The 23,047-nt window shown below is 48.0% G+C and overlaps 2 protein-coding genes across 3 annotated transcripts; one reads left to right on the top strand and one right to left on the bottom strand.

Moving 5' to 3' along the window:
• Window positions 1-335: 335 nt before the first annotated feature.
• Window positions 336-5,409, bottom strand: CXCR5 (C-X-C motif chemokine receptor 5). The gene is made up of 2 exons (XM_057428248.1): window positions 4,919-5,409; window positions 336-1,428 (listed from the first exon to the last, which is right to left on the bottom strand). Exons 1-2 carry the CDS (start codon window positions 4,955-4,957, stop codon window positions 352-354), a joined length of 1,116 nt encoding a protein of 371 aa, XP_057284231.1. The 5' UTR covers window positions 4,958-5,409; the 3' UTR covers window positions 336-351.
• A 787-nt stretch (window positions 5,410-6,196) lies between these two features.
• Window positions 6,197-19,958, top strand: DDX6 (DEAD-box helicase 6). Of its 2 annotated transcripts, none has more exons than XM_057428242.1 (14): window positions 6,197-6,342; window positions 8,531-8,993; window positions 10,441-10,504; window positions 10,957-11,061; window positions 11,412-11,541; window positions 12,010-12,156; window positions 12,413-12,511; window positions 13,219-13,337; window positions 13,846-13,974; window positions 14,352-14,468; window positions 15,002-15,065; window positions 15,818-15,919; window positions 16,665-16,844; window positions 18,202-19,958. In XM_057428242.1, exons 2-13 carry the CDS (start codon window positions 8,794-8,796, stop codon window positions 16,838-16,840), a joined length of 1,452 nt encoding a protein of 483 aa, XP_057284225.1. In that variant the 5' UTR covers window positions 6,197-6,342; window positions 8,531-8,793; the 3' UTR covers window positions 16,841-16,844; window positions 18,202-19,958. The 2 variants fall into 2 exon arrangements, with proteins under 2 accessions (XP_057284225.1, XP_057284226.1); XM_057428243.1 differs by lacking the exon at window positions 6,197-6,342 and adding an exon at window positions 6,635-6,767.
• Window positions 19,959-23,047: the final 3,089 nt, after the last annotated feature.

The raw sequence follows: 23,047 nt of genomic DNA, 5'->3' as shown, positions 1-23,047 counted from the left end.
GGCTGCATTTCTTTCCTTGCCTCTAGTACCCCAGCCTTGTGCCTGGCTCCATGCAGAGGATGCCTGCAGTCAGTGAGGAACAGGTGAAAATGTCAGGTTCAGCCTACTCGCGTTCATCTGGCCCTGCCAGACTGACCACTGGACAGAGTGTTCACCGACTGGATGGATTTCTAGAGGTGTGAGAACCAGGAGGAGCCAGGTAAAAGTGTTTGGTGGGATCTGGGTGTTGGGTGGCTGTTGGACCTCGGTTTCCTGAGGACTGAAGAAAGTGGTGGGACGCTTGTGAAACTTGGGACTGAGGCCACATGTGTGCCACTGGGAAGGCAAGCCCCTGCCGGCAGCTCTTCCCAGCTAGAAAGCGGAGATAGAGGTGGTGTTGTCAGACTCGATCCCGCTGCCCTTCCTCGTCACCTCCAGGATCTCTTGCAGGGTCTCGTGGCTTATGCAGCCAAGCTCCTGCAGGATCCTGAAGAAGTCGTTACGGAACTTGACTCCAATGAAGGCATAGAGGATGGGGTTTAGGCAGCAGTGCGTGAACCCGATGGCCTCTGTCACCATGATGGCCATATCCAGCTGGTCTTCCAGGAGGCAGTTCTTGGTGAAGGCTTCTAGCTTGGTAAGCGTGTTCAGGAAAATGACAATGTGGTACGGGCTCCAGCAGAGCAGGAAGACGCCTGTGACCAGGATGGCCACACGGACAGCCTTCTGCCTCTGCAGGCGCTGGGACTGACACAGAGCCCGGACAATGGCCACGTAGCAGTAACACATGACCAGCAGGGGCAAGAAGAAGCCCACAGCATGGTAGAGGAAACGGGTTGCCAGCCAGGCGTTGTTGCCATCAATCCCAACCTCTGGAAAATAGCAGATGCTGCGATTGCTGTCATCCGTCCAGACTTCCATGAAGATGAGATCAGGTAAGGTCAAGAGCAGCGAGCAGAGCCAGACAACCGCACAGGTGAGGTGGATGGAGCGGGCTCTGCGCTTGCGGTAGGTGTGGATTGCGTAGACAATGGCCAGGTAGCGGTCCACAGCGATGCACCCAAGCAGCATGCTGCTGCAGTAGAAATTGATCTTGTGGACAGCACTGAGGATCTTGCAGAGGAACTTCCCAAATACCCACCCAGCCAAGCTCTCCACCACACTGAAGGGGAAGGTGAGCAACAGTGCCAGGTTGGCCAGGGTGAGGTGGAACAGGAAGGTTTCTGTGGTAGTGCGAGACCGTTTGAACCTCTCTAAAATGACCAGGACCAGGGCATTGCCCACTGTCCCCAGCACAAACATCAGTAAGTAGATGAGGGGCATGAAGACCTTTCTGAAGGGGTCTCTCTGGTTGCCGACCACAGATGAGGCTGGGTTGAAGCAGAAGTAGCCCTCCAAAGAAGGGGTGGTGTTCTCAGCTTCATAGTAACCGCTCAGCTCCACCTGGCTCTGGGGAACAGAGAGGCTCTGGTTAACGGAGGGGCGTTTCTGCACACGAGAGCCCGGTCCCTCTGCTGCACCCAGCAGGCTGGAGCAGAGGATTCCCACAGCCTGCCTGCCTCAGGAGGACATGCTGCCTGTCTGCAGTGCGGTGATGTGGGAAGCCCCTCTGGTGCCAGGAGGTGCAGCAGCTCATGAAGAGGGTTGTCCCAGCCTCTTAACAGTGAGCACTGCTCAGCCTGTAATCTTTACCTGGTGCATTTGGGCATGTTCTGCTGTCCAGACAGATGACCAGTTTCATCTTCTGGTTCTCACCATGTAACCAACCACGTTACCTGCTGGTTGCTGGCTTTTACTTTCTTACACAGCACAGAGCCCTCCCCTACCCATTTGTGAGCCTGACTGTGTTGTGTCCACCCCCCCATCCTGCCTGCAGCCAGGTAGAAAGGTGGTGGGATTCACCACACAGCACATCTGTACCGCAGTTACGTGCACAGATCCCATCCCATTCTGCTTCTATTCCTCAGAGACCTCAGAGCTGCCTGGGGCAAGGCAAGGTGGGGAGAGCAGCAGCGGTGCTCAGATGACTTCCCACACACTCAGAGAAAGGTGTGGGGCATGTGTTTGAATGCCTCTGAGGCACACCAGTGCCATAGCTATGGGGATGGATGCTGGAGAGAGAAATCGGTTCTACCAGTGAACCCTGTGGTTCTGAATTAATTGTAGTCAGGGCAGGAAAGGGAACCTGAAAACACCACTGGGCCCTGAGGCTGACACCAGTGAGGAAAGTGTGATGGAGCCACTGCAGATGTGATTCATGCCTGACCTGCGGCAGCTCCTCACTAGGTGAGTGAGCTGTCCTCAGGCTGGGGCTGTGGGCAAGTCCCAGATGCTGGGAAGCTGGAGCCACACGCAGGACAACCCAGTGATGGTGGCTGTGCTCTGCCTGCCCTCGGGCGCCTCAAGCAGAAGCTGCATGTTCACAAGAGCAAAAGGCTCAAGCACAGATGAGCAGCACAGGAGGCTCGTGTCAAGCTGAGAAACCAGTGATAACTGGGGAGAGTATGGCAGCAGTCACCATGTGCTCACCCCCACGCTCTCTAGAGACCAGTGTGGAGACTCCAGTGTCAACCACAGCGGAAGCCTCTGCTTGCTGCTTTCATACCTTTCACTGCCAGCTGTGACTGTTTGCACCTGCTGCTCCTTCCCTCGCCGAGTTCCCAGCTCTAAACCCAGCCCTGCTTTAGCTGTAGAGCTGACTGGGGGCTTTGCTCCCCCGTGTACCCCTTACCCAAATGGCCATGACCAGCCTTGGGTCCCGCACTGTGCCTGGCTACAGAAAAGGGATTTACATGTTTTCTTTCTTGGGCAACCTTCATGGACAACACGCTGGGTGCCTCTGCATGGAACTGCCCTGGGTAGAGACGTTACACTGCTCCAAACCTCAAACACTCGTGACTGCGGATTGTAGCGGTGAGCTGCAAGCCTTTGGTGAGAAGCATTTTTATTCCCTAAGAACAATAAGTTTTCTGGTTTAGGGTATGATTTTGGAGACTGGAGATTGCTGCTAAAGACAAAAGCCTATAGAAATCCCTCCCAAACAAACATTCGCTGCCTCGTCTGTACCCAGACCCCATGCCAGGAGTTAGCAACAACTCAGAAACATGTGATTTGTTGGCCAGGTCCAGATCCTTGAATCTGGCCCCCAAAATACCAAAAAGCAACCCAAGAACCTTTGCAGTGTGGTCCAGCGAGCAAACCAGGCTGCTCAGGACACATGGGTGACCACGCTGAACACCCGAAAGGAACATGTGTTGGAATGGGAAACCTCACTGGAGAGAGGTTGGAGGGTTCCAGCTTTAAAGAGCAGTAAAATGATGGGAAATGGCTGGCTTTGGTGGCCATAGTGGCCTCAGTGACAGCGGGTGGGCAGCCTGCACAGTGTTTAAAGGCTTTGGCTGTTGAAGAGTTTCCAGTATCGCTTTGCCTGTGGAGCTGGAGTGGAGACCAAGTGCCACTATCAAGACACCATCAGCTTGCTGCAGTAGGCAGGTAGGGTTCTTACCGTAAGCCACTCGCTGTGGGCAGGGGAAGCGTGTGCTGAGCTGCGCCTGAGGCATGCTCTCGTGCATCTCTGAGCAGCGATGCACATGAGTGACTGTGGGTGGGAGCGGACAGAGATGAGTTGAAGACAAAGAAAAGAGGATGAAAAGTCAGAGTCTGGGCTGAGACAGGAAGGGCAGGGACCCAGGGCTGCAGGAGATGCACCGAATGTGCCAGGCCAAGGTTCTAGGGACTCTGCCTGTGTCTCCCATCTCTAGGAGCGTGCGTGTGTAGGGAAACATTCATGCAAGTCCCCTGCAACACAACTGCAGCCAGACTTTTGGTGGGTGATAAAGTGGTGTCTTTGTAGCTGAGCAGTCAAGTGCATGCCAGGGAAGCCTATTCCTGCATGCTCTTTGTTCAGGGATCCCTTTTCCCCTCTAACCCACATCTCAGAGTTATTTCAGTCTCCGCGTGTCAGCTGCTTTTCTCAGTTCCCCACAACTGCCAGCAATCAAAACATTTGGCTGCAGAAAAGAAACAGCTTGTGCACTATTAGGGATTTTCCATGTGAGTCATTCCCTTCCAGCCCATGCCATGGCCAGGAGAATCACACTGCACTCTGAGAGCCTTAAAACTGGAATTGCCCACATCAGCACAAGTTGCTGACAGAGCTTCTTGCTCATCTTCTCTCCGGGCACTGAACTAGGGAAATGCACAGATAAGAGCAAAGCCTCTGGGAACACCACAGTGCCTTATGGAAGCTCCAGGGAAACGCATGTCACAGACTCCTGAGCATGGCAAGTCTGAGAAAAGGTACAAAACTGTTCTTGCTGCGGCACCTGACTGTTGTTTCTTCAGAGAAACTAAATGAAACCTGAGGTCTGCTGCAGAGCCACTCTATTACAAAATAAACTCTGAGCTGCTGCATTTGAAAACCAGGCTAGTGATAGCACGGCTGTGGACTTCCCCTTGGATAGCACAACATAATCTAAAAGGCGCAGCTGCTGTCTTGCAGACACGGGAGAGAACTACAGGGCAGAATACACAGTATCATCGCTCCCTATTAGAAGAAGTACTTGCAATTTATCTTCCCCTCTTTAAAAGTCCCCTCTTTTGAAAATACTGCCTATTCCCCTTTCAGCAGAGCCTACATAAGCCTGTTTGTGAAGAAGGCAGCGGTAGGAGCATGTGTGGACCTATCCAGGGTTTTCATGGGCAGAGAGCTCGCACTGGATTTGCTTGGGCATAGCTGTCCACCAGAGCAGCATGATCGCTCGCAGTGCCTTCATCGATCAGGTCTTAAGGGATGCAAGGGGAGATTGTGAGGCCTAAGAGATGGTTCCCCCTCTGCCAACAGGAGGGGTGGAAGACGCACAGACAGAAAACAGGCCTTTCAGCCCACCCCAGCTCTACCTGCTCTCCCTGTTATGAAGCAAAGCCAGGCCTGACTCACCAAGTCATAGGTCTCTGATGAGTAGCTGACAGGCCCCATGGTTTCAGGGGCAGAATCCGTCTCTCCTCCAGCAGTTTCAGCAAAAGTTCTTTTTTTTTTGGGTGGAGTTAATCATTTAAGCCTGTAGGGAGGGACCTGGCATGCAACAATAGAGTATTTGCAAGGCAAATGAGCTCCTGGCATAGAGTGACCTGATTGATGTAAAGATTAGCATCTGGCTTTAGCATCTTTTTTCTAGTGCTGTAAGCTGAGTTTTAAAGCACAGTGTGAAGAATCTACGTTCCTTTGGTCCGTACTAGGGAAAACCCAGAATGTCTATAGGTCTTCTTTAAAAAGAAAGAGGACGGATGCATTGGGTGGGAGAGATGCTGACAAGGGAGCTGCACATCAGGGACAATCCCTTTGCATCAGGGGACAGCAGCTCAGGACATGGCAGTGTCCCTGCAGCAGAGAAGGAAAGAAGGAGGTAAAGACCAGGGCTGTGCTGATCTTATTTCCCATCTGAACTGGGCCGGAATAGGTGGAATTATTACGCTAGGCTGGTCAACCAGGCCTTACGGCCACAACTGCTGCGGCCGTCAGAGGAGGGAGCAGCGTGGCACGTCGCAGCCACTGTGTCCTGCAGACCTCTCATGGTCCCAGGACTGCGTTTTGCTGTCGAAGGCAGGGGTGAACAACTTGAAGCTGGCTGTAGATGTGAGGAACCTGGGAAAGAACTGTCCATGCGAGGGGAAAGAGGGAGGTTTTGGGGTCCTTTTATGCCTGTTTCAGGAAAAAAACGCTTTAACACAAGTTTGCGTGGAACAGGTGGGGGGTTATCAGCATTTTCATTTGGCGTTTAATAAGATCCCGTTCCTGCCGTGCCTCAGTTTGTCAAGTCCTCGGTTAAATAACGGCTCCCTACAGAGGAAGTGGCGATTTCTAAGCTGCCACGATCTGCATGTGGCCCAGTCCGCGTTTTCATGTCATGTGTACGTAGTCACCGAGACACGGCTGGCACCAGAGGCACGGCACCTGTCCGGGCCGCTCTTCGGAAACAGGAATGTTTCCGTTATCTCTGATCCCAGCGGGGGAGGGGGGGGAGCGCTCCTCCATGCTCCTCCTGCGCTGCACTCGGGTTCCCCGGTACGGCTCGGTCCCGGCGGGGATCTCCGGTACCACACGACACGGGCCCCGAGAGGGGGCGCGGCGCGCGCGCTCACGTAGCCGGGGGACGCGCGCCGTGCGTGCGTGCGTGCGTGCGTGCGTGCGTGCGTCCGTGCGTGCGGGGCTGGGGCGGGGCCAGCCTGCCCTGCCGGGAGGGGGTGGGCGCACGGGAGGAAGGAGGAAGCCGCCATCTTGGAGCGTCGAGTCGCCATAACAAGGCACCAAGGGGGAGCGAGAGGATTTTATACCTGGGCGAGAGGGGAGCGCGGCTGGTGGCGGTGAGAACGGGCCGGGGCGCCGGGGAGGGCGCGGGGCAGCGGGAGCGGGCTGGGGGGAAGCGCTGCCGCCCGGCCGAGCCCCGCGGCCTGCCGTCGAGCGGTGGGGCCTGTGTGGGGCCTGGCGGCGCCCAGGGGCTACGAGCGGGTCGCGGGCGGCCGGCCAGGCTGGGCCGCGGCGGGAGCGGCCTGGGCGGGGGGCCGGGGCGCAGGGCGGGGCCGCGGCGGCGCTCGCTGCCGGCCGGGGCGGCGGGTGGGGGCAGCTCCATTGTTTGCGGGTGGAGGTGCCGGTGTGGCGCAGCTGCGTTTCTCGAGCGGCGTCGGCCCCGCCGCAGGGTACGGGGGCCGCTCTGCCGCGGCGGGTGCGGCGCCGCAGTGCGGCCTGGGCTGCCGGAAACAATGGACACCGCGGGGGCTCCTGCGGCCGGGTTTGCTGCGCGGCCGCTTTGTGCTGGGGCCGGCCCGGCCTGGTCCTGCCGAGGCCTGGGGTCTGCTGCGGGCAGAGGAAGGGAAAGAGCGAGCGGCGGCTACCTGCCCGCCCGCCTGCCTGCGTGGTCTGAGCCTGGAGAGGAGAGTCGGGGCGGGGGGGCGGTGTGTTTGTGTGTGCGTGGAGACTTTTTGCCGTCGGACTGTCGGTTTGCGAAATGGTGGCGCTTCTGGTCCCGGAACGGGAAGATTGGCGGCGTTCCATGAGCCCGTGCGTTCGTCTTGAATCAGTGTCGTTTTAAAGGGTAGTTAGGAGCGAGGGAGCTTCAGGGACTGAGGGGGTACGTCTCCTACAGTATCGGAGAACTCCTTGGCTTTGGTATTCGGGTCTTTTAGGCGGCTCCGGTGGCTTTTGTGACTCGACCTGTTTTTACAAACTTAACGTAAAGACGCCTCGAAACAGTGGTTCCGGCCAGGAAAATAGCCGGCTAAAATCCTAGTTCTGCACACCGTAGTTTTGCGTGAAGCTGGAATTGATGTGCTCAGAAACAGCTGGGACGTCTGGAAAGAGTCTAGATTCTTTTTCACCCTTTTGAAATGCTCTTGAACATGCGTTTTATTCACTGAGGAACTGCGTGGCTTTTGTGAACGCTGAACTTAGGGAGCAGTAGTCTGCTGGTTTTTCTTCGCGTTTTCCCAAGATACAGACGTGTAGTGAGGAGGGATTGTACAGGCAAGCCAAATTTCTTCTGCTTTTAAAGGTTTTGGACTAGCAATGTCGTGGCTGCTTTGTATTGTTGTGAGGAGTATTTTCAGCTCTGGTCTATCCTGTCGAAGGTGCAGACTTTCTGCTGTCTCTACGTTTTTGCTAACCTTTCTCCTCAATACCCAGGCGATATAAAGTTGTGTTCAAATGTTATCTTTGAGAGCAGTATGAGTGGTTACTGCCAGCTGTAACGTAACGTCATGCAGGGGACAGAAGCAGGAAGCTAGGTATCTGGTGTAAATGTATGTTGCTCACTGCTTCAGTTCAGGCCCGGTCACTTAGACTTAACAAAACAGGAAGCTACTCTCAGCTCAGCTTGATGAGGTGGTTAGTTTCACTATTCGAATGGTGTTAAATCAGTACCCAGTTTAAAAGCTGGTGAACTAACTTTCTGGGTTGGAGGAGAGGAAGCTCTTTTGGTGGGGTGTTTTTTCATCTGTGTGCTTGTTTGTTTTTATTGTAATTAAAAAAAGCATAATTTGTATTTCTCTTTTGAAGCAAAAAGAGTGAATAGAGTTACTTAAGGCTTTCATCAGTTCTAACTGGAATATTCACTTGATGTTGAGGTCTTGTTTCCTGTCACACACTTGTGCATAACGTTGCTTAGCTTTAGGACTGCTTTGCTGTGTCCCAGAAATGGGGGAATTTCAAGAACCAGCAAAGCACTTGATGTGATTCATGCTTATGTCGAGGCGGGGGGGGGGGGGGGTGGTGGTGTGTGCAGGTAGTATTTCTCAAGCAGCTATTCACTGAAAGGCTGCTGAAAGTACAGCTGTTGAGAGCATCATCTTTGGTGACTGAAGGTGGTGGCTGCAGCTTTACAGAAAGGGGAAAAAGAGTTTTGACAAGTGTCTTGGAAATTATTTCTGAGAAAATGGAAAAGCAGATGCTGCTGCTACTGCCTGGGAAGAAGTGACTCTTAAAGTACAAAGGTAAACTGATGTGCTTTCTGTAGCTAAACCCCCAGATACTAATTGTCACCATCTGCTTCTCTTTCAGATTGAACCAAGTGAATTCTGATATAACTCAACTTTGTTAGAGGGCTTTTTTTTTTTTTTAAAAAAGTTGATCCACAGTGCATCAGAGCAAGTTACTACTTTACTTTTGAGTGACTTACAGGTGCTTGCCTGCATTGCAATAAAGGACTCATATATTGAGCAAGACTTATTTATCTCTTCGTTTTGGAGAGTCTAATAAACTGTTATTACAGTTTCTGTACTGACTTTCAAAGTTTTGAAGTCTAAAAAGACATCTTTAAAAACATGAGCACGGCCAGAACAGAGAACCCTGTTATAATGGGTCTATCCAGTCAGAATGGGCAGTTGAGAGGCCCTGTAAAACCCAGTGGGGGCCCAGGAGGTGGAGGCACACAAACTCAGCAACAGATGAACCAGCTGAAAAACGCCAACACAATCAATAACGGCACTCAACAGCAAGCGCAGATTATGACCACCACTATTAAGTAAGTGTTTCCGTTGGCTGCCATGTTTCAGAGTCATGTATGGGAAGTGTTCTTGTGTTAAAAAGTTTGCTACTACTGTTTTATAACCTTGTTGGTTGGAAGTGTCCTATGGTGTGCACTATGAAAAGGAAGCTGTATTTCTCTGCTGTGGCTTCACTGTGAAAATTGCACGTGACGCTTTGCTTTCAAAACGTGTAGCTGCTTGTCAGACATAGCCCACTGAGCAGTAGCATCCTGTGTTATTTGCTCATTGAGACTGGTATGAGAGGGGAATTGGGGAGTGGGAAAGAACTGAACTGAAGACCGAGAAGGAAATGCCCCCTAGTCTCAGTGCAGTTGTGTTTGCTGTCATTTGTTGCAGTTCTTTCTTGCAGTGAGAAATTCCTTAAAGCACGTAATCTTTTTTCATTGATTTTAAATAGTAGAGCTTGCTCTCCTCGGTGCAACGCTCTGGCTTTAATTCATCAGAGCCTGAGCTGAGATAATATGGTACCACTGTGATACCCTACTGCCATCAAACTGGTTTTGGAAGTGTGCTAATAAACTGAGGGTGCTGGTTGGAAATCCTGAGAGATGTAAAAGACTTGGATGGTACGGTAACGTCTTCTTTTTTTGTTTCCTCTGAACAACATTCACTTTTAATTTGTTACTTGATGATTTGTGAAGGAAATGCCAGCTGTCGTCAGAGAGAGCGTAATGGAGTACTTGGAGTCTGACAGTAGCTTGCCTGACTCCTTCCCGGTTTGGTTTGGTTTTGTTTTCCTGTTGTCCTTTGTTGTTGTTTTTGTTTTTTATTTGTAATGGGTTCCTCTAATGAAATTGATTACTTCAACTCATCCAAAGTCCCTCATGACTTCCTGGGATTGGGGAAGAAAAGGGATTGCTCCTCTCTGTACAGTGGCTTTCGAGAGAGGATGGGTGTCTAAATCTCATTGAGGGCAAAAGCTGCCAGCAGTTGGTCAACAAGTGGAGCGTGTGCTTACTTAATTTTCTCCCCCAAGGTGGTTTTTCATCTTCTTTCATTACTCACAGGTTAAGATTGGATGTGCCCAAGAGAACTTTTTTCTCTTTTACATGATGAAATATTCTCATGTGGATTTATTATAGTCAGTTTCTGTCATATGACTAAGTCAGTGCTCAGTTTTAAATGTGTGTTCGACTGAATTGATTCAGTGCCCTAAAAATGGGACTTGAATCATGGCTGGATTGAGATTTCACAAATTCTTTGGGCGTTTGGCAGACTGCTGATTTTCTCTGTTTACAGTTTCCTGCCTGTTGCATCCTGCTTAGCTCAGAGAAGGCTTGAGCTCCTGTGTGTAGGCGCTTTCGGTTTTTAGGAGGTGAAAATACGACACGTTTATTGCTGCCTCTATGGAAGTAAAGCTTCAAAATAAAATCATTAAACCAGATTCCTTTTTAACTTGGTTTAATTTTATTTTTGCTCTAGACCTGGTGATGACTGGAAGAAGACTTTAAAACTCCCTCCAAAGGATTTGAGAATCAAAACTTCGGTGAGGATGGTTGAATTACATAAATACTAAATAAAAGATCTGGGAGAAGCTGTGGTGGCAAAATATTTGTCTTAAGCAAAGATTGAAATGCAGTTCAGCACCTGCTGTTTGCAATGAGAAATTAACTTCTACAGCTGCTTAGGAGAGACACTTCTCTCAGAAGGCTTGAAAACAGTTTGCTGAGGGTTTCTTATTGTATTGGTGTTACAGCATAACTGACAGTTGTCAGTGTCTCTTGCAAGGCGGACTAAAAGGTGACAGTTCACAGCACTGTATTTGGTTACAAGAAGGTTAATGTTTCCTTCTCCACTGCATGATATTGCACATATTAGTGGCAGCTCCTGTATAGTAATGGAATGAGCTTTGTGGTCTTCTTGCATACACAGTCTCTCCTTGAGTCAGACCAGTCTGTGTGACGTAATCTTACGGAAGTGCTTTTTTGATTTTTCCAGGACGTGACCTCCACAAAAGGAAATGAGTTTGAAGATTACTGTTTGAAACGGGAGTTGCTGATGGGAATTTTTGAAATGGGCTGGGAAAAACCATCTCCTATTCAGGTTAGGAGACTAGTACAAGTTTTAAGACTACTTACAAGCAGCATTTAGTTTTATAAATGTCTTGAGATTCTTAGTCTCACTTAAGTGTTGGATACTCCTGTTGTGATTTGAGAGAACTGGGGTTGTTAACAGTAGAACTTAGTGATTTAGTTGGACATTTAAGAGATTCCTGCCCTCCCCCAAGGGCCACTAAGTCATGCACTGGGTGACTTAGAGATGCGACTGTCTTTTGCTTTAGAGAAGTAGATTTCACGCAGTACTGTTAGAGAGTGCAGTTAAATCTGGCCAGCCTGTTTGGTGACTGTGTCTTACCATTGCTTACCCACTATTTATCTCCCATTGCTTTTCAGGAGGAGAGCATCCCCATTGCTTTATCGGGTAGGGATATCTTGGCTAGAGCAAAAAATGGAACAGGCAAGAGTGGAGCCTACCTCATTCCTTTACTTGAACGGCTAGACTTAAAGAAGGACAATATACAAGGTCAGTTGAGATGGATCTCACTTAGCTGCAGCCAGGTAGTGGTGTCAGTCACTACGTAGCAGACTTGAGCCTAAAACAAGTTAACAAAACCGAGGAGCGCAGATTATCTGCTTGTACTTCCAAAGACAGTTAAAGGGGAGCAGGGGAGGTGGAATTTTAAAAGTCCCACAGTTGCTTTCAAAAGCTTGAAGTGGAAGACATCTTCAGTCTTGCTCTGGGGATTGGATTTGGAGTGAGAAGCCAGTGCGCTGGCCAGGGGACTTATGTGAAGGGAGTATTGAGAGATGGAGAACCCTTGCACAGAATTTGCCTTGTTGAGAGCAGTTTCTAGGTCTGCTTCAGGGTACCCAGAGCAGGCCTCCCTAAAGCACTGCAGTCTATCTTGTGTAAAGTCTCCGCTTCCTCTGAGGATTAGCATTTTGGGTACAGTGTCTTCTAGTAGCTCACGCTGATGCTTTTAACTTTCAGCAATGGTGATTGTTCCCACCCGTGAACTAGCCCTGCAGGTCAGTCAAATCTGTATCCAAGTCAGCAAACACATGGGAGGTGCCAAAGTGATGGCAACAACGGGAGGAACCAATCTGCGAGATGACATAATGAGGCTTGATGATACAGGTTGGAGCACTTTTACTACACTTCAGTTGCTGTTTGTTCATGGCTTTTACAGTGTGGCAGTGGAATTTCTGCTTGTTGTTATTGTTTGCCTGTTACAGAACAGACTACCTCTCATTCACTGTTTGTATGCCATCATTCTCTCAAACTGTTCATATGAAACATGGCCATGAATGCCAGAAATGTTGTTTCAGTCGCCTTAACCGTTTTTTTTTTGTTTGTTTGTTTTTTTTTTTTTTTTGCTCTTCTAACCTTACAGTGCATGTGGTGATAGCTACCCCTGGGAGAATTCTCGATCTCATCAAGAAAGGAGTAGCAAAAGTTGAGCATGTCCAGATGATAGTATTGGATGAGGCAAGTTGCTCATGTTAAACATTTTGGGATTTTAATGCTGAGTTAAAGCAATGATGTGTCTCAGTGAGTCTCCTCATTATGCACAGCAACAAATCAAACTTTGCTTAGAGACACTGTAAGGTTATAGATCATCCATTTCTCAGTATTTTTGAGAAGGTCATTTGGCAGAACTTTCCTTCACATTAATCTTTTAAAACAGCCCAGGAATATGTGCCTTTCCTGTTGTCTTTGCTGTCCCTGAAGAATAGATTAATGGTCTATTCTGAAAGGAAGGAACACATTTCATTTGGTTTCAGTTTATAATGAGTGAGCTGTGCTCATGTAGAAAACTGATACATGAACATCTGGTAGTGTATGGGCTTCTGAGTGAGTGATGGAGAAAACAGTTGTGTGAAAACTCTTGGATGACTGATAGGAACCCAGATAACTTTTCAGTTGAGGTGCCATTCAGTTCTCCTGAATTTGATTGCATTTAAAGCCAAGTGCTGAAAACCAGGAGAGGGTAGACTTCTTTTACTGATGAATCCCGTCTCCAGCAGCTAAGGCAAACGTCTTTTGGAGCGGTGTGTGTTCCAAAAGGGACGAGCCCACCATAAGGCTCCAGGTGTTTTGGTTTGTTCTGTTTTTTCCCCTGTATGGTACTACCAGAAGACTGGATTCTCGCACCGTTGATTTAACTTAACTCTTTATTATTTCTGTTGTTACAGGCAGATAAGTTGCTGTCTCAAGATTTTGTTCAAATAATGGAAGACATTATTCTCACGCTACCTAAAAACAGACAGATTTTGCTCTACTCAGCCACTTTCCCTTTGAGTGTACAGAAGTTCATGGTGAGTGAAAATCCTGCCATATATGCACGATGATGATGACGCTGCATGTGAAGTGTGTGAATGAGTGGTGCATAGCTGTCAGTGCTTGCTTGTTTGGGTTTTTTTTTTTAATGCATGCAAATTCCACTGCTTTAATCTAAATTAGCATAAATCTAGGACAGAAGCTTGAAAATAATTTTTGGCCTGCAGTAGCATTAACGGGAGAGTGAGGTGCGCACAGCTCTTGCCTAAGAGGTGTTGTTTTCCACTTGGTATGTCAGTTAGTTCCATGGGCACTGATTTGCTTCTGGAGGGTGCTCTGTTCAAGCCCACTTGGTTGCATCAGTGCAAGTACATTTACAACTACTCCTTGAGGAAATCTTACCTGCCCTGTTTCACATGTATGAAGAGCGAGTGGTGAGGTTGTGCATTCTTGCCATGGAGGAAGTTAAATGTGCCAGAGGGTAGGAAGTACTTCCATTGTTTTGCATGCAGATCTGCCCACTTTATTCTTATCTTTCTTTTTCAGAATTCCCATTTACAGAAACCCTATGAGATTAATCTGATGGAGGAGCTGACCTTGAAGGGAGTTACCCAGTACTATGCCTATGTAACTGAACGTCAGAAAGTACACTGCCTAAATACGCTATTCTCCAGGGTGAGTGGTAGGGCTGGGTCGAAAATGTACCCAGGCATTTTGCCTTTCAGAAACACAAATAAAACTGAGAGTGACGGTCTTAAAAAGACTGCTGAACAACACATTTTCCTTGTCAAAATGTGCTATTTCACTGAAGCTAAAACCAAGAGCTTCTTGTCCTGCACCTTTGTACAAAATAGAGACTGTGTGGATTACCAGAAGCATGCCTGCTTTGCTTTCTTTCTGGGAGGGATTTAAACTTACATCTTACCATAGAATCACAGAATGGTTTGGGTTGGAAGGGACCTTGAAGATCATCTAGTTACAACCCCCCTTGTTTTGGGTTATTTTTGTTAGTAAAATGCTGCATTTACTGAGCGTGTTACTTATATGTTCAGCTTCAGATTAACCAGTCGATCATTTTCTGCAACTCTTCTCAACGGGTTGAATTGCTAGCCAAAAAGATCTCCCAGCTGGGCTATTCCTGCTTCTATATCCATGCTAAAATGAGGCAGGTGAGTATGAAGCCTCCAGCGGTTTATTCCACACCACCTCAGGCTTTACTGCACAGCTGAACTGAGTCTTGTGCTCTCCTTGAATTTGCATGTTCTTGGAAAACTGAAACATGTTGATCTGGTGTTGATTTGGTTTTAGACCACCCTCCTCCCCAGCCCCAAGCCTCTTCCCAGAGCATTCAGAGCGTAGCTGGTCAGATGGTGTTGGCTCAGGTTAGTTATTCCACTGTAGGCATAGACCATTGATGGAAGGCACAGTTATGGTAGTTTCTGCCTTGCTTTTGCCAGCATGGGGAGCCATGGCAGACCACACAGCCTTCATTTCAGTAAGCGTACTCAAAAGATGTCAGAAGGTTGAAGCGACATGTGATTGTTTTAATTTTGAATGTAAACTAGACTCATGGTGACAAGGGGGAGGCATTCATGAGCTTGAAGGTCAGTGTTTGTAACTTGAATATACCTGGAAGTAACGGTGTGGGTTTTTTGTTTGTTTTATCCTTGATTTATATATGTGTATGTGTATTTATTTCCAGGAGCACCGCAATCGTGTGTTCCATGATTTCCGAAATGGATTATGCCGCAATCTTGTTTGCACTGGTAAGAGTTCCTAAGTATTTTCCTGTTTGTAAAGGTTGTGATAGGAAACAAATTAACCATTAGCCCAGGTATAAGAGGCCACTTGATTTGTCATAAAACAACACAAGACGTTTTGGTAATTTCCCTTGGTCAGGCCTGAGCTTAGCAGGCTGCAGTGCTCCTTTAGCCCTGTAGTTCTTTGTCTTTTCTGACAAACCCTGAAGGTACAACTTGCAAGTGAATTATTTTACTGTGTAGGTATTTTCTGCACTAGTTATGTTTGCTGTGTATTTTCACACGTTTTATAGTTTTGAATGGCCTGTGTATGATCAGAGTTTTCTATTGTCCAGCCTGTTTGGGCAGTGCTGTGGCAGTGTCTCCTGATCCTTGTACTTGTCTGGGTCAGGATGTAGTTCAGATCTCAAGTCTGTTGTGACACTGGCAGGGCACAGTGGTGTGAGGAGATGTGTGTATAAGATGACCTGCTCAGAAGCAGTCTGGTGTGGAAAAAACAAGCTTTGTGCTAATTACTTTTTTTGGCATAGATATGCAGATCTGGTGTTTTGGTCATTCTTCTTCATGTTTATACGGGATCAAGAGCAAGAAAAATCTGTAACAGAATTGTATGTGAAGTGTCTTTGGTACCGGGGAAACTTGCATCTGGAAACCAGTGCAAGCCACTGTTAATCACTGTTAATGTCACCACCCTGAATGCTGTCAGCATTTGATCCAACTGAAACTTAACTTTCTTCATGACCTGGCTTGTTTCTCAGATCTGTTTACCCGAGGTATTGATATCCAGGCTGTGAATGTGGTGATAAACTTTGATTTCCCAAAGCTGGCAGAGACTTATCTCCATCGTATTGGCAGATCAGGTGAGACAAAAACACCGTTTGAGTGCAGCTTTCAGGATGACTGTTATGTTTCTTAGGCTTGAATTGGCTTCTGGGTTTTATGACTGTTCCTGAGAAGTACTTTAGGTAGCATTGTTTTTTTTTCTGACAAATTTATTTTGGGTATCATCTCAGATGGTTATCCTTACAAATAATTAAATGAAAGGCTTTTGTCTTGAGACCAGCCTGAACCAGCCTATAGGGGTTGGAGGGGAAGGCATGTTTTGCTTTAACTTACTAGTGCTCCTGTTTGCAGTTTGGGAGAATTCTGTACAGAAAACTTAAGCTTCTGTAGTGGCTTAAGGGTAGTTTTCTTCTGCGAGTGTTTCTCCGAGGTATGTTTCCAATATCTGGACACTAGCAAAATACATTCTTAAGGAAGGCAGTGAACAGAGGAGGTCTCTGTGTTTGAACTTAGTAGTTCAGGCTTTTTCAGGAGCTCTGTTATTGAAGAAGGGCTGGACCTGCATAATGTAGTAGTGGAGGACTTTTTTTTTTTTGTAATCAGTGAGGTTTTGTCAGAGCATTTTGAACTTCCTGGGTTTTTGTATTCTTATAACAGTACAAAACTCCTTACCAAAATCTGACATGAAAGTTGTAGAGACCTGTGGTGGGGTCTGGACTCGATTTATATCAGCAGAGAGCTGAGTTTTAGTCACTGCATAGTGGACAGACTATTTCAGTCGGCCTTCTGTTACTTAGTTCAGTTGTCTGTTGTTTTGTTAAGGTCGCTTTGGTCATCTTGGCCTGGCCATCAACTTGATCACCTATGATGATCGATTCAACCTGAAAAGTATTGAGGAGCAGTTGGGAACTGAAATTAAGCCCATACCAAGCAACATTGACAAGAGCCTGTATGTGGCAGAATACCACAGTGAACCTGTAGAAGATGAGAAACAGTAAGCATGTGCGTATGTAAATGCCTTCTTGATTAGAGGAGTTGTGTTGGATGAAAGAAGAGCTGGTGTGTCAATGTTACTGCAGGGGGAGGGGGAAACCGATGTGCTGAAGAGGGTCTGAATGTGAAAACAAGGGTTTGAAAGAGACTCTTGGTCCAAGGAATTCTGGGGATGTGCTGAAGCTGGGAGTGGAAGGTGAGGGATTTTTAGTTGTAGGAATTGAAATGCTCGCCATATGCTAAGGAGACCAAAAATGGGAGAGAAAGGGGCAGGGGAAATGGTGTTTGGAGAGTCCAAGATGGCTACTGGCAGCCTAAGGATTTCTTCCGTATCGCTTAGCTGAAATGAGAAATCATGTGAGGGGCAGAGAGGAAGGTGGCCCTCAAAAAGGGGAGGAGAGAAAAATGAATAGGTTTTGGAACAGAGCTCCAGCAGAAATGCTGAAGCACCTCACCAGTTAGAGGGCACAGGCTCAGGCTAAAGGTGCTGCATCTTCTGCATCCTTTGGTTCATGGGACTCTTGGCAAGTGAACTTTCAAATCGGTAGTAAAGCTGTAGTTCAGCTTTGCTGCCGCTCGAGGTCGTCTGCATAGCTTCAGAAGAAAATCAGGCTTCAGTGTCAGAGACTCCCACGTGTGCCCTTTCTGAGCATTGTCCGAGGAAAAACTGCTGCGGCCAGTCCTTTGACAAGAAGAAAATTTGCGCTGGATCACAGTCAAGCAAAACAGCTTTAGGGTGATGTTTGCTCTGGTTTTAGCTAAGACACTGTACAGTGCAAGACCAGATACGGTATAGTTCGGGTTGGAAATTGCTCTGTGTGCTCTTTTTGGAGATGGTGAATTAGAGAAACCCGAAAAGCTGCTGAAATTCCTTTTGGGCGACAAAACCAAAAAGTGGTTGTAGAAGTGTTCTAACACTAGCTAGCGTGCAAGTGTCCCTGCATCTCTTCTGTGAGCTCAGTCCAGGACAGCCCTAGCTGGTCCCACCAAGCTGACTTGCAGCCTCTGGTTTGCTTTCTCTGAGTTTCATAAGTAAATAAAAAAACCTCCCAAACCTAGGTGATGAACATGGAAAAGGCTCTTGTCTGGCTTCCTCCCTTAAGGGGAATGTTGTGACCTTGCCAGGGAGCTGTTTGCTGTTTCCTGAGGGATAGGAAGCCAGCAAGGTAGCTGTGCTCCATAGGTATGGTAGGGCATTAGCGGCACCTTTTTCTGCAAAGCTGTGGTTGGGGTTGAGCTGTTCAAATGTCCTTTCTGTTTCCAGAGCTGCCACATAGTTGGTGTGATTCATTACCTAGGGTCTGGGTTTGCACAGATTCGATTTAACTGTGAGTGTTGTGGTTGTGTTTTTGGTTTGGTTTTGCAGGCTTTGATTACACAAGCCAGAAGGTGAAGCCCTTTGATCCAGATCTGTGACACATCGTTTCTTTGGGGATACCCTTCTCTTTGTGGGTTTTTCTTCGTCTTTTCATTTCGGAGCTATGAAGACTAAAGAGCTCGGCCTTTTTTTATTTTTAAATTTGGCAGCAAGGAAGAAAGAAGATAAAAGGAGGAATGTCTTTTTGGTTTTCCACTTGTTTGCACTGTGTGCTGATTGAACATTAGTTGCACTAACTGCTGGTTTTAAATTCTTTTGTCTTTGGGTGGGAGGGGCAGCAAGGGAAGAAGAGAAACCCTGGAAAGAGAAGAACCGCGATGAACACGAGCTTGTCAGCTATTTCAAATTCTTCAACCGTCGACTGAGTGCATTTCAACTTCTCCCTGGTTACTCATCTGTTTTTAAGCTAAAGAGCTTGTTACTTATTCGTGCAAAGTGCCTTATGCTATGAGACCATTCAGAATTTCACCTTTATGACAGCCCAAGGAATCAACAGCCGTTTTTGGTTTCAGGTCAAAGTTCCCCTGTCTTCCCCCTCTCCTCCTCCCCAAGTACTCAAGCCCAGGGCTGGGAGGTGAATTGTATTGGGAATACTGCTTTTTTTTTTTTTCTTCAACTTTATTTTATTTTTTTTCTTTAATTGGAGGAGTTGATATGCATCTGCAGTTCACCCACACTGTAAATACCTGTATTTAAAACAAAACCAACTTAAAATCTGGGCTGATTAGGTGCAGCATCATAGCTCCAGAAGGAAAGAGTAGCCTGTCATCCTTTGCAGGAGCCATAAAAAAAGCCCTGTGCTCTAGTAGGAACACTACAGACTGGTTTCCATAAGAGTCTCCATTAGTAGTTAACAGCACTTGATAAGTAGACTTGTTTCAGAGCCATGGCCCTCTTTCCTCTGGTGCAGTGTGTCCCATAGAAAATCAGATGTGTATATTGTACAAACTTTGTAAATATGTTTTTTTTTTTTTCTTTTTCTGTTTGGGTTCATATATAACTTTTTCTTTTGTGATGAAGGTTGCTGGGGTTAAAGGGATTAGACTGATTATGGGAGCAGCTTATCGATGAGAGGGGCTCAGTTTTCTGCAACACTAAACAAGGAGAAGCGCTCTGACCTCCATGAAGAGCAGGCCTCTACAAGCGTCCCGCGTCCGGGTGGGTTTGCTCTGATGCCAGCAATGCTGTCCTGTACCGCTCATATGGAAGAGATCACCTGTGGGGCTCCCAAGCCACCCGGTCTGTAGCTCAGCCTGCTGGGAGATGCTCTTTGATTTCCCCCTTGGAAACTTCTGGAACTTGACAAGCTCAGAAGGGGGCCGTGACCTGTGTTCCACCGTGGCATGAGGGAAATCCAGCAGTGTCAGCGTTGCTGTGCAGCATGTGCGTAAGGCATGGATTTGGGTTTAAGAGAAACTGTAGAAAACCAATTTACACATGCATAAACTGACAGTTCTGGAGCTTTGTGGGATTGATGACTTCCTGCAGCATTGTGCATTTTCTGCCCAGAGCGGCCTCTGTGCAGACTTGTGAGCAGGTAAGGGCAAACCCCTGTTAGTGTTAGAAGCTGCAGAAAGCTGCTTTCCATCTCCTCTGTTTGGGCACGCATCGCTGTCTGTCATTTTGCATTGTATATTGCTGACGAGTGCTTTCTGGTTGAGTAGTGTTGCTTTAAATTGTGCCCCTCCCAACATGCTTGATGTTTGGCCTGATCTACAGGCAAAAGGAGTGAGACAAATCAGAAACCGTACTCTTTTTAAATTCCCTTTTAGCCTGTTCACCAGTGCTGTCAGGAGGCACCTGGATGAATGCAGTTCCTTTTGCTTGGTCATTTATCCATGTCAGATGCTGTGCTCGTACCACGCTCACTGACCTCTGAGGCAGGAGGTAATGGTCCTGCGTTGTTCTGTTTGGCCTTTGTTTCTTTTTTAACTTGGAGGAAAGTAGCTTGGCACTCCAGGCGGACGTGGCCACCTGTGTCCTGGAGGATCATAAGCAGAAGCCAGGTGCCTCGTGACAGCAGCTTTACGAGATGCAAAGGTCTTTGTGTTTGGGATTTTTTTCTTCCTTTTGTCAGCAGTGACTCCGTAATTGTAGCAAATGCTGCACTAGAGTACAAACTCAAGAGCTTGGTCACAGGCACTCTGTGAGCCTCACAGCTTACATCTGACTGGCAGGTACTAAATGTAAACAATTGTGGGGTGCTTTTGGGGGGGTGGGGGGTGGGAGTTTGCGGGTGGTAACTTTGACCAAAAGTAAAATCTCGCTCTTGTACTGCAGCCAGCTTACGATTTTTCAGAGAGACAGAAGAGGGATTGTTTTAGTGTGAAAAGAAGACTTGAAAACTGTAAATACAGATTGTGTATCTTGCCAGGGCACGCACATGTAACAAGAACAGGATAGCGATGTCGAGTCAGACGTGTGTGCTCTGTGGATTTGTGGTAGGTTAGCCTGGTGCCATGCGTTGCTGGTCCCTCTGGAAGCACAGAACTTTTGAAAGTATTACTTTAAACTTCAATGCCTCTCGGTGAGGATTGGCACTTAGCGAAACTATCGGGGGCACCGTGTTTAGGTGGCTTCTGGTCATGAAAGAAGCAGCCTATCTGTGGTGCTAAGTAGGCCATCTCTAACAAATGCAATCTTGCGGATGGAAAGATGCTCCAAAGGACTAGGATTATCCTAGCTTCTTTTTTTTTTTTTGTTTTTTTTTTTTTTTTTGGGGGGGGGGGGGGGGGTTTTTTTTTTTTTTTTTTTGTTTTTTTTTTTTTGGTTTTTGTTTTTGGTTACTGTTTTGTCCCCCTGCCCACAAGTGAGGAGCTAAAGCTTGCCCTCCTGAGATTTACTCGCAGGCAAGCTCCTGTTTTTGCCGGTCACGTACCGGCCTTTACCACTCTGTGTTAGGTGGAGCCCACAGCGATGAGCCTCAGGTCAGACATTTCCTCTCACAAAGCTGACGTGGATGCGAATCTGATGGGTTCTGCACTTTTCCCCTCGGAAGGCCAAGCGCTTGCTCTGTCAATCTGCTGTAATGGAACTTTGCCGCTGGGTGAGGCAGCCATGCAGGGGATGATGCGCATCGTCAGCGGCTTCCTGGGGAGAAGCGGTGGCTGCTCTCTGTTTGCAGTGTCAGGAGATCACTGCAGTTGCTAGAGGGTTTGTCCCAAGGGAGGGGGGTTGGGGGGGTGGGTCGGTCTCAAATACACGTTTCAATTTCCAGAATGAGATGGGAGCATCTTTCCTTTGTCCTCTGTGACTTTAGGTATGGGTAAGAACAGGGAAGCTCAACATGAGTTCATGTTGTGTATGTGTTGGTATCAAATCATCTCATTCTGATGTTTTGTTCTTTATTTTTACTTGGGATGGGGGGGAGGTGTCTGCTCCAAGGATTTAAAAATGCTTCTTCAAAAACGCGCTTGTCTGTCTGGGTTTGTTGGGTTTGATCAACGGGGGACAAACCTGAGCAGATGGCTGTTGTAGAAGGTCATGGAGGGGCCATGCCATGTCCCCCAAGCTGCCATTCCGGTGGTTCTCCCAGTGCTCGGCTCTGCAGTGCCACTGGGGCTGAGCAGCTGCTGTTTGCTGAGGACAAAGTGCATTTTGTTCCCAGGAACTCCAGCAGTGTGGCCGCCATAGTCAAGGTTGGGCAGCAGCAGTCCATGTGGGGAGTTTTCTGGTTGCTGTGAACTTTGGGTCCATCTTTTGTGAATCACACTTGATCTGTGTTGTAAACCAGGTTTCTGGACCAAAGAGTGTGCGTGTGACCTTCAGTGTGAGGCTTTGTCAGGTTATCGGACAGCTTGTGCTTGGGTCACTGTTGTGTTGCTAAAGTGTCCCTACATGGAAGCATTGTTAAATTTTGTTGTAGACAAGTTTGGGAAGGGTAAGGAGGGGTGGGGGGGAGGGATGGGCTTAATAAGATACAGCGTTGCTGTATTTTAACCGATGATTACAGGGAGGGGGTGTCAGGAGAAGAAAATAGTCGCTGTTCCCTTTATTGAAAGAAACTGGAACTTTTATTTGAAGCAAAGAAATTATTTGCAGTTCAGGTGGAATATTGTAATCCACCGGTCCCTAGTCCAGAGGTTGGGTAATTCTTACTGTTAACCAGCAAACACTATGGAGTTGTCCTTGAAAATGTTCAGGGGAGGGAGGGGAAAATTTGCTTTCTGTTCAATTGGTAATTGGCAAACTCTCCAGTGGAGCTCAGATTTTGTTGAGGATGTTCTTTCTGGTTGTACGTGAACTGCAGCACTGCCTCGGGGGGAGCTTCGTATGTTCCCGGTGTGGAAATGAGGAATGGTAAAATCCTGATTTTGTTGATTAAACTCAATAAACGCTCCCTGGAACTCTTGTTTTGGTCCCATCTTCTGTTTTAACTGCACTGAGCAAAAAGCGTGACCTCTTTGTACAGAAGGCTGATACGTGTTGATGCTTGGAGCGGGCTTGGTGGAGAAGCCTCAAGGCGAGGAGTCAACGTGGGTAAGTTTCTCTTCCCCCGGTCAGAGGGTGTGAGACGGGAGGGGCTTTCTGGCCACAGTGACTTCTGGTCTCGGCTGAGAAAGCGCCTCTTCCCCGCGGGTCAGGGGAGGAGAGGGAATGGAATTAAAACGAGCCCGGAACCAAACTCGGGGCGCAGGGCCGTGACTGGTGCGGGTGTGTGGGAGGCGCGCTTTTCACCTCCTCATTTACGGTGTCCCTCCGCCAGAGCCGGGGTGAGAGGCCAGCCCCAAGGTAAGCGCAGGGCTCGTTCGGGTGCGCTGCGCTGCACCGGGGCCGCTCGTCTCCGCCGAGAACCCTCTGCGCATGCGCGATGCGACGCCCTCTGCCTCGTGAC

This window comes from Pezoporus wallicus, unplaced genomic scaffold, assembly GCF_028554395.1.
Source record: "Pezoporus wallicus isolate ANWC-B61680 ecotype Strahan unplaced genomic scaffold, APGP_CSIRO_Pwel_v1 contig_7819, whole genome shotgun sequence".
Lineage (NCBI taxonomy): Eukaryota > Metazoa > Chordata > Aves > Psittaciformes > Psittacidae > Pezoporus > Pezoporus wallicus.
This window is presented reverse-complemented; position numbering and strand designations above follow the sequence as displayed.

Coding starts and splice junctions, on each gene's coding strand:
- CXCR5 (XM_057428248.1), bottom strand. CDS start 4,957: ATGGGGCCTGTCAGCTACTCATCAGAGACCTATGACTTG. Junction 1,429..4,918: donor CATCAGAGACCTATGACTTG/GTGAGTCAGGCC, acceptor TCTGTTCCCCAG/AGCCAGGTGGAGCTGAGCGG.
- DDX6 (XM_057428242.1), top strand. CDS start 8,794: ATGAGCACGGCCAGAACAGAGAACCCTGTTATAATGGGTCTATCCAGT. Junction 10,505..10,956: donor ATTTGAGAATCAAAACTTCG/GTGAGGATGGTT, acceptor TGATTTTTCCAG/GACGTGACCTCCACAAAAGG. Junction 14,469..15,001: donor TCCATGCTAAAATGAGGCAG/GTGAGTATGAAG, acceptor ATTTATTTCCAG/GAGCACCGCAATCGTGTGTT.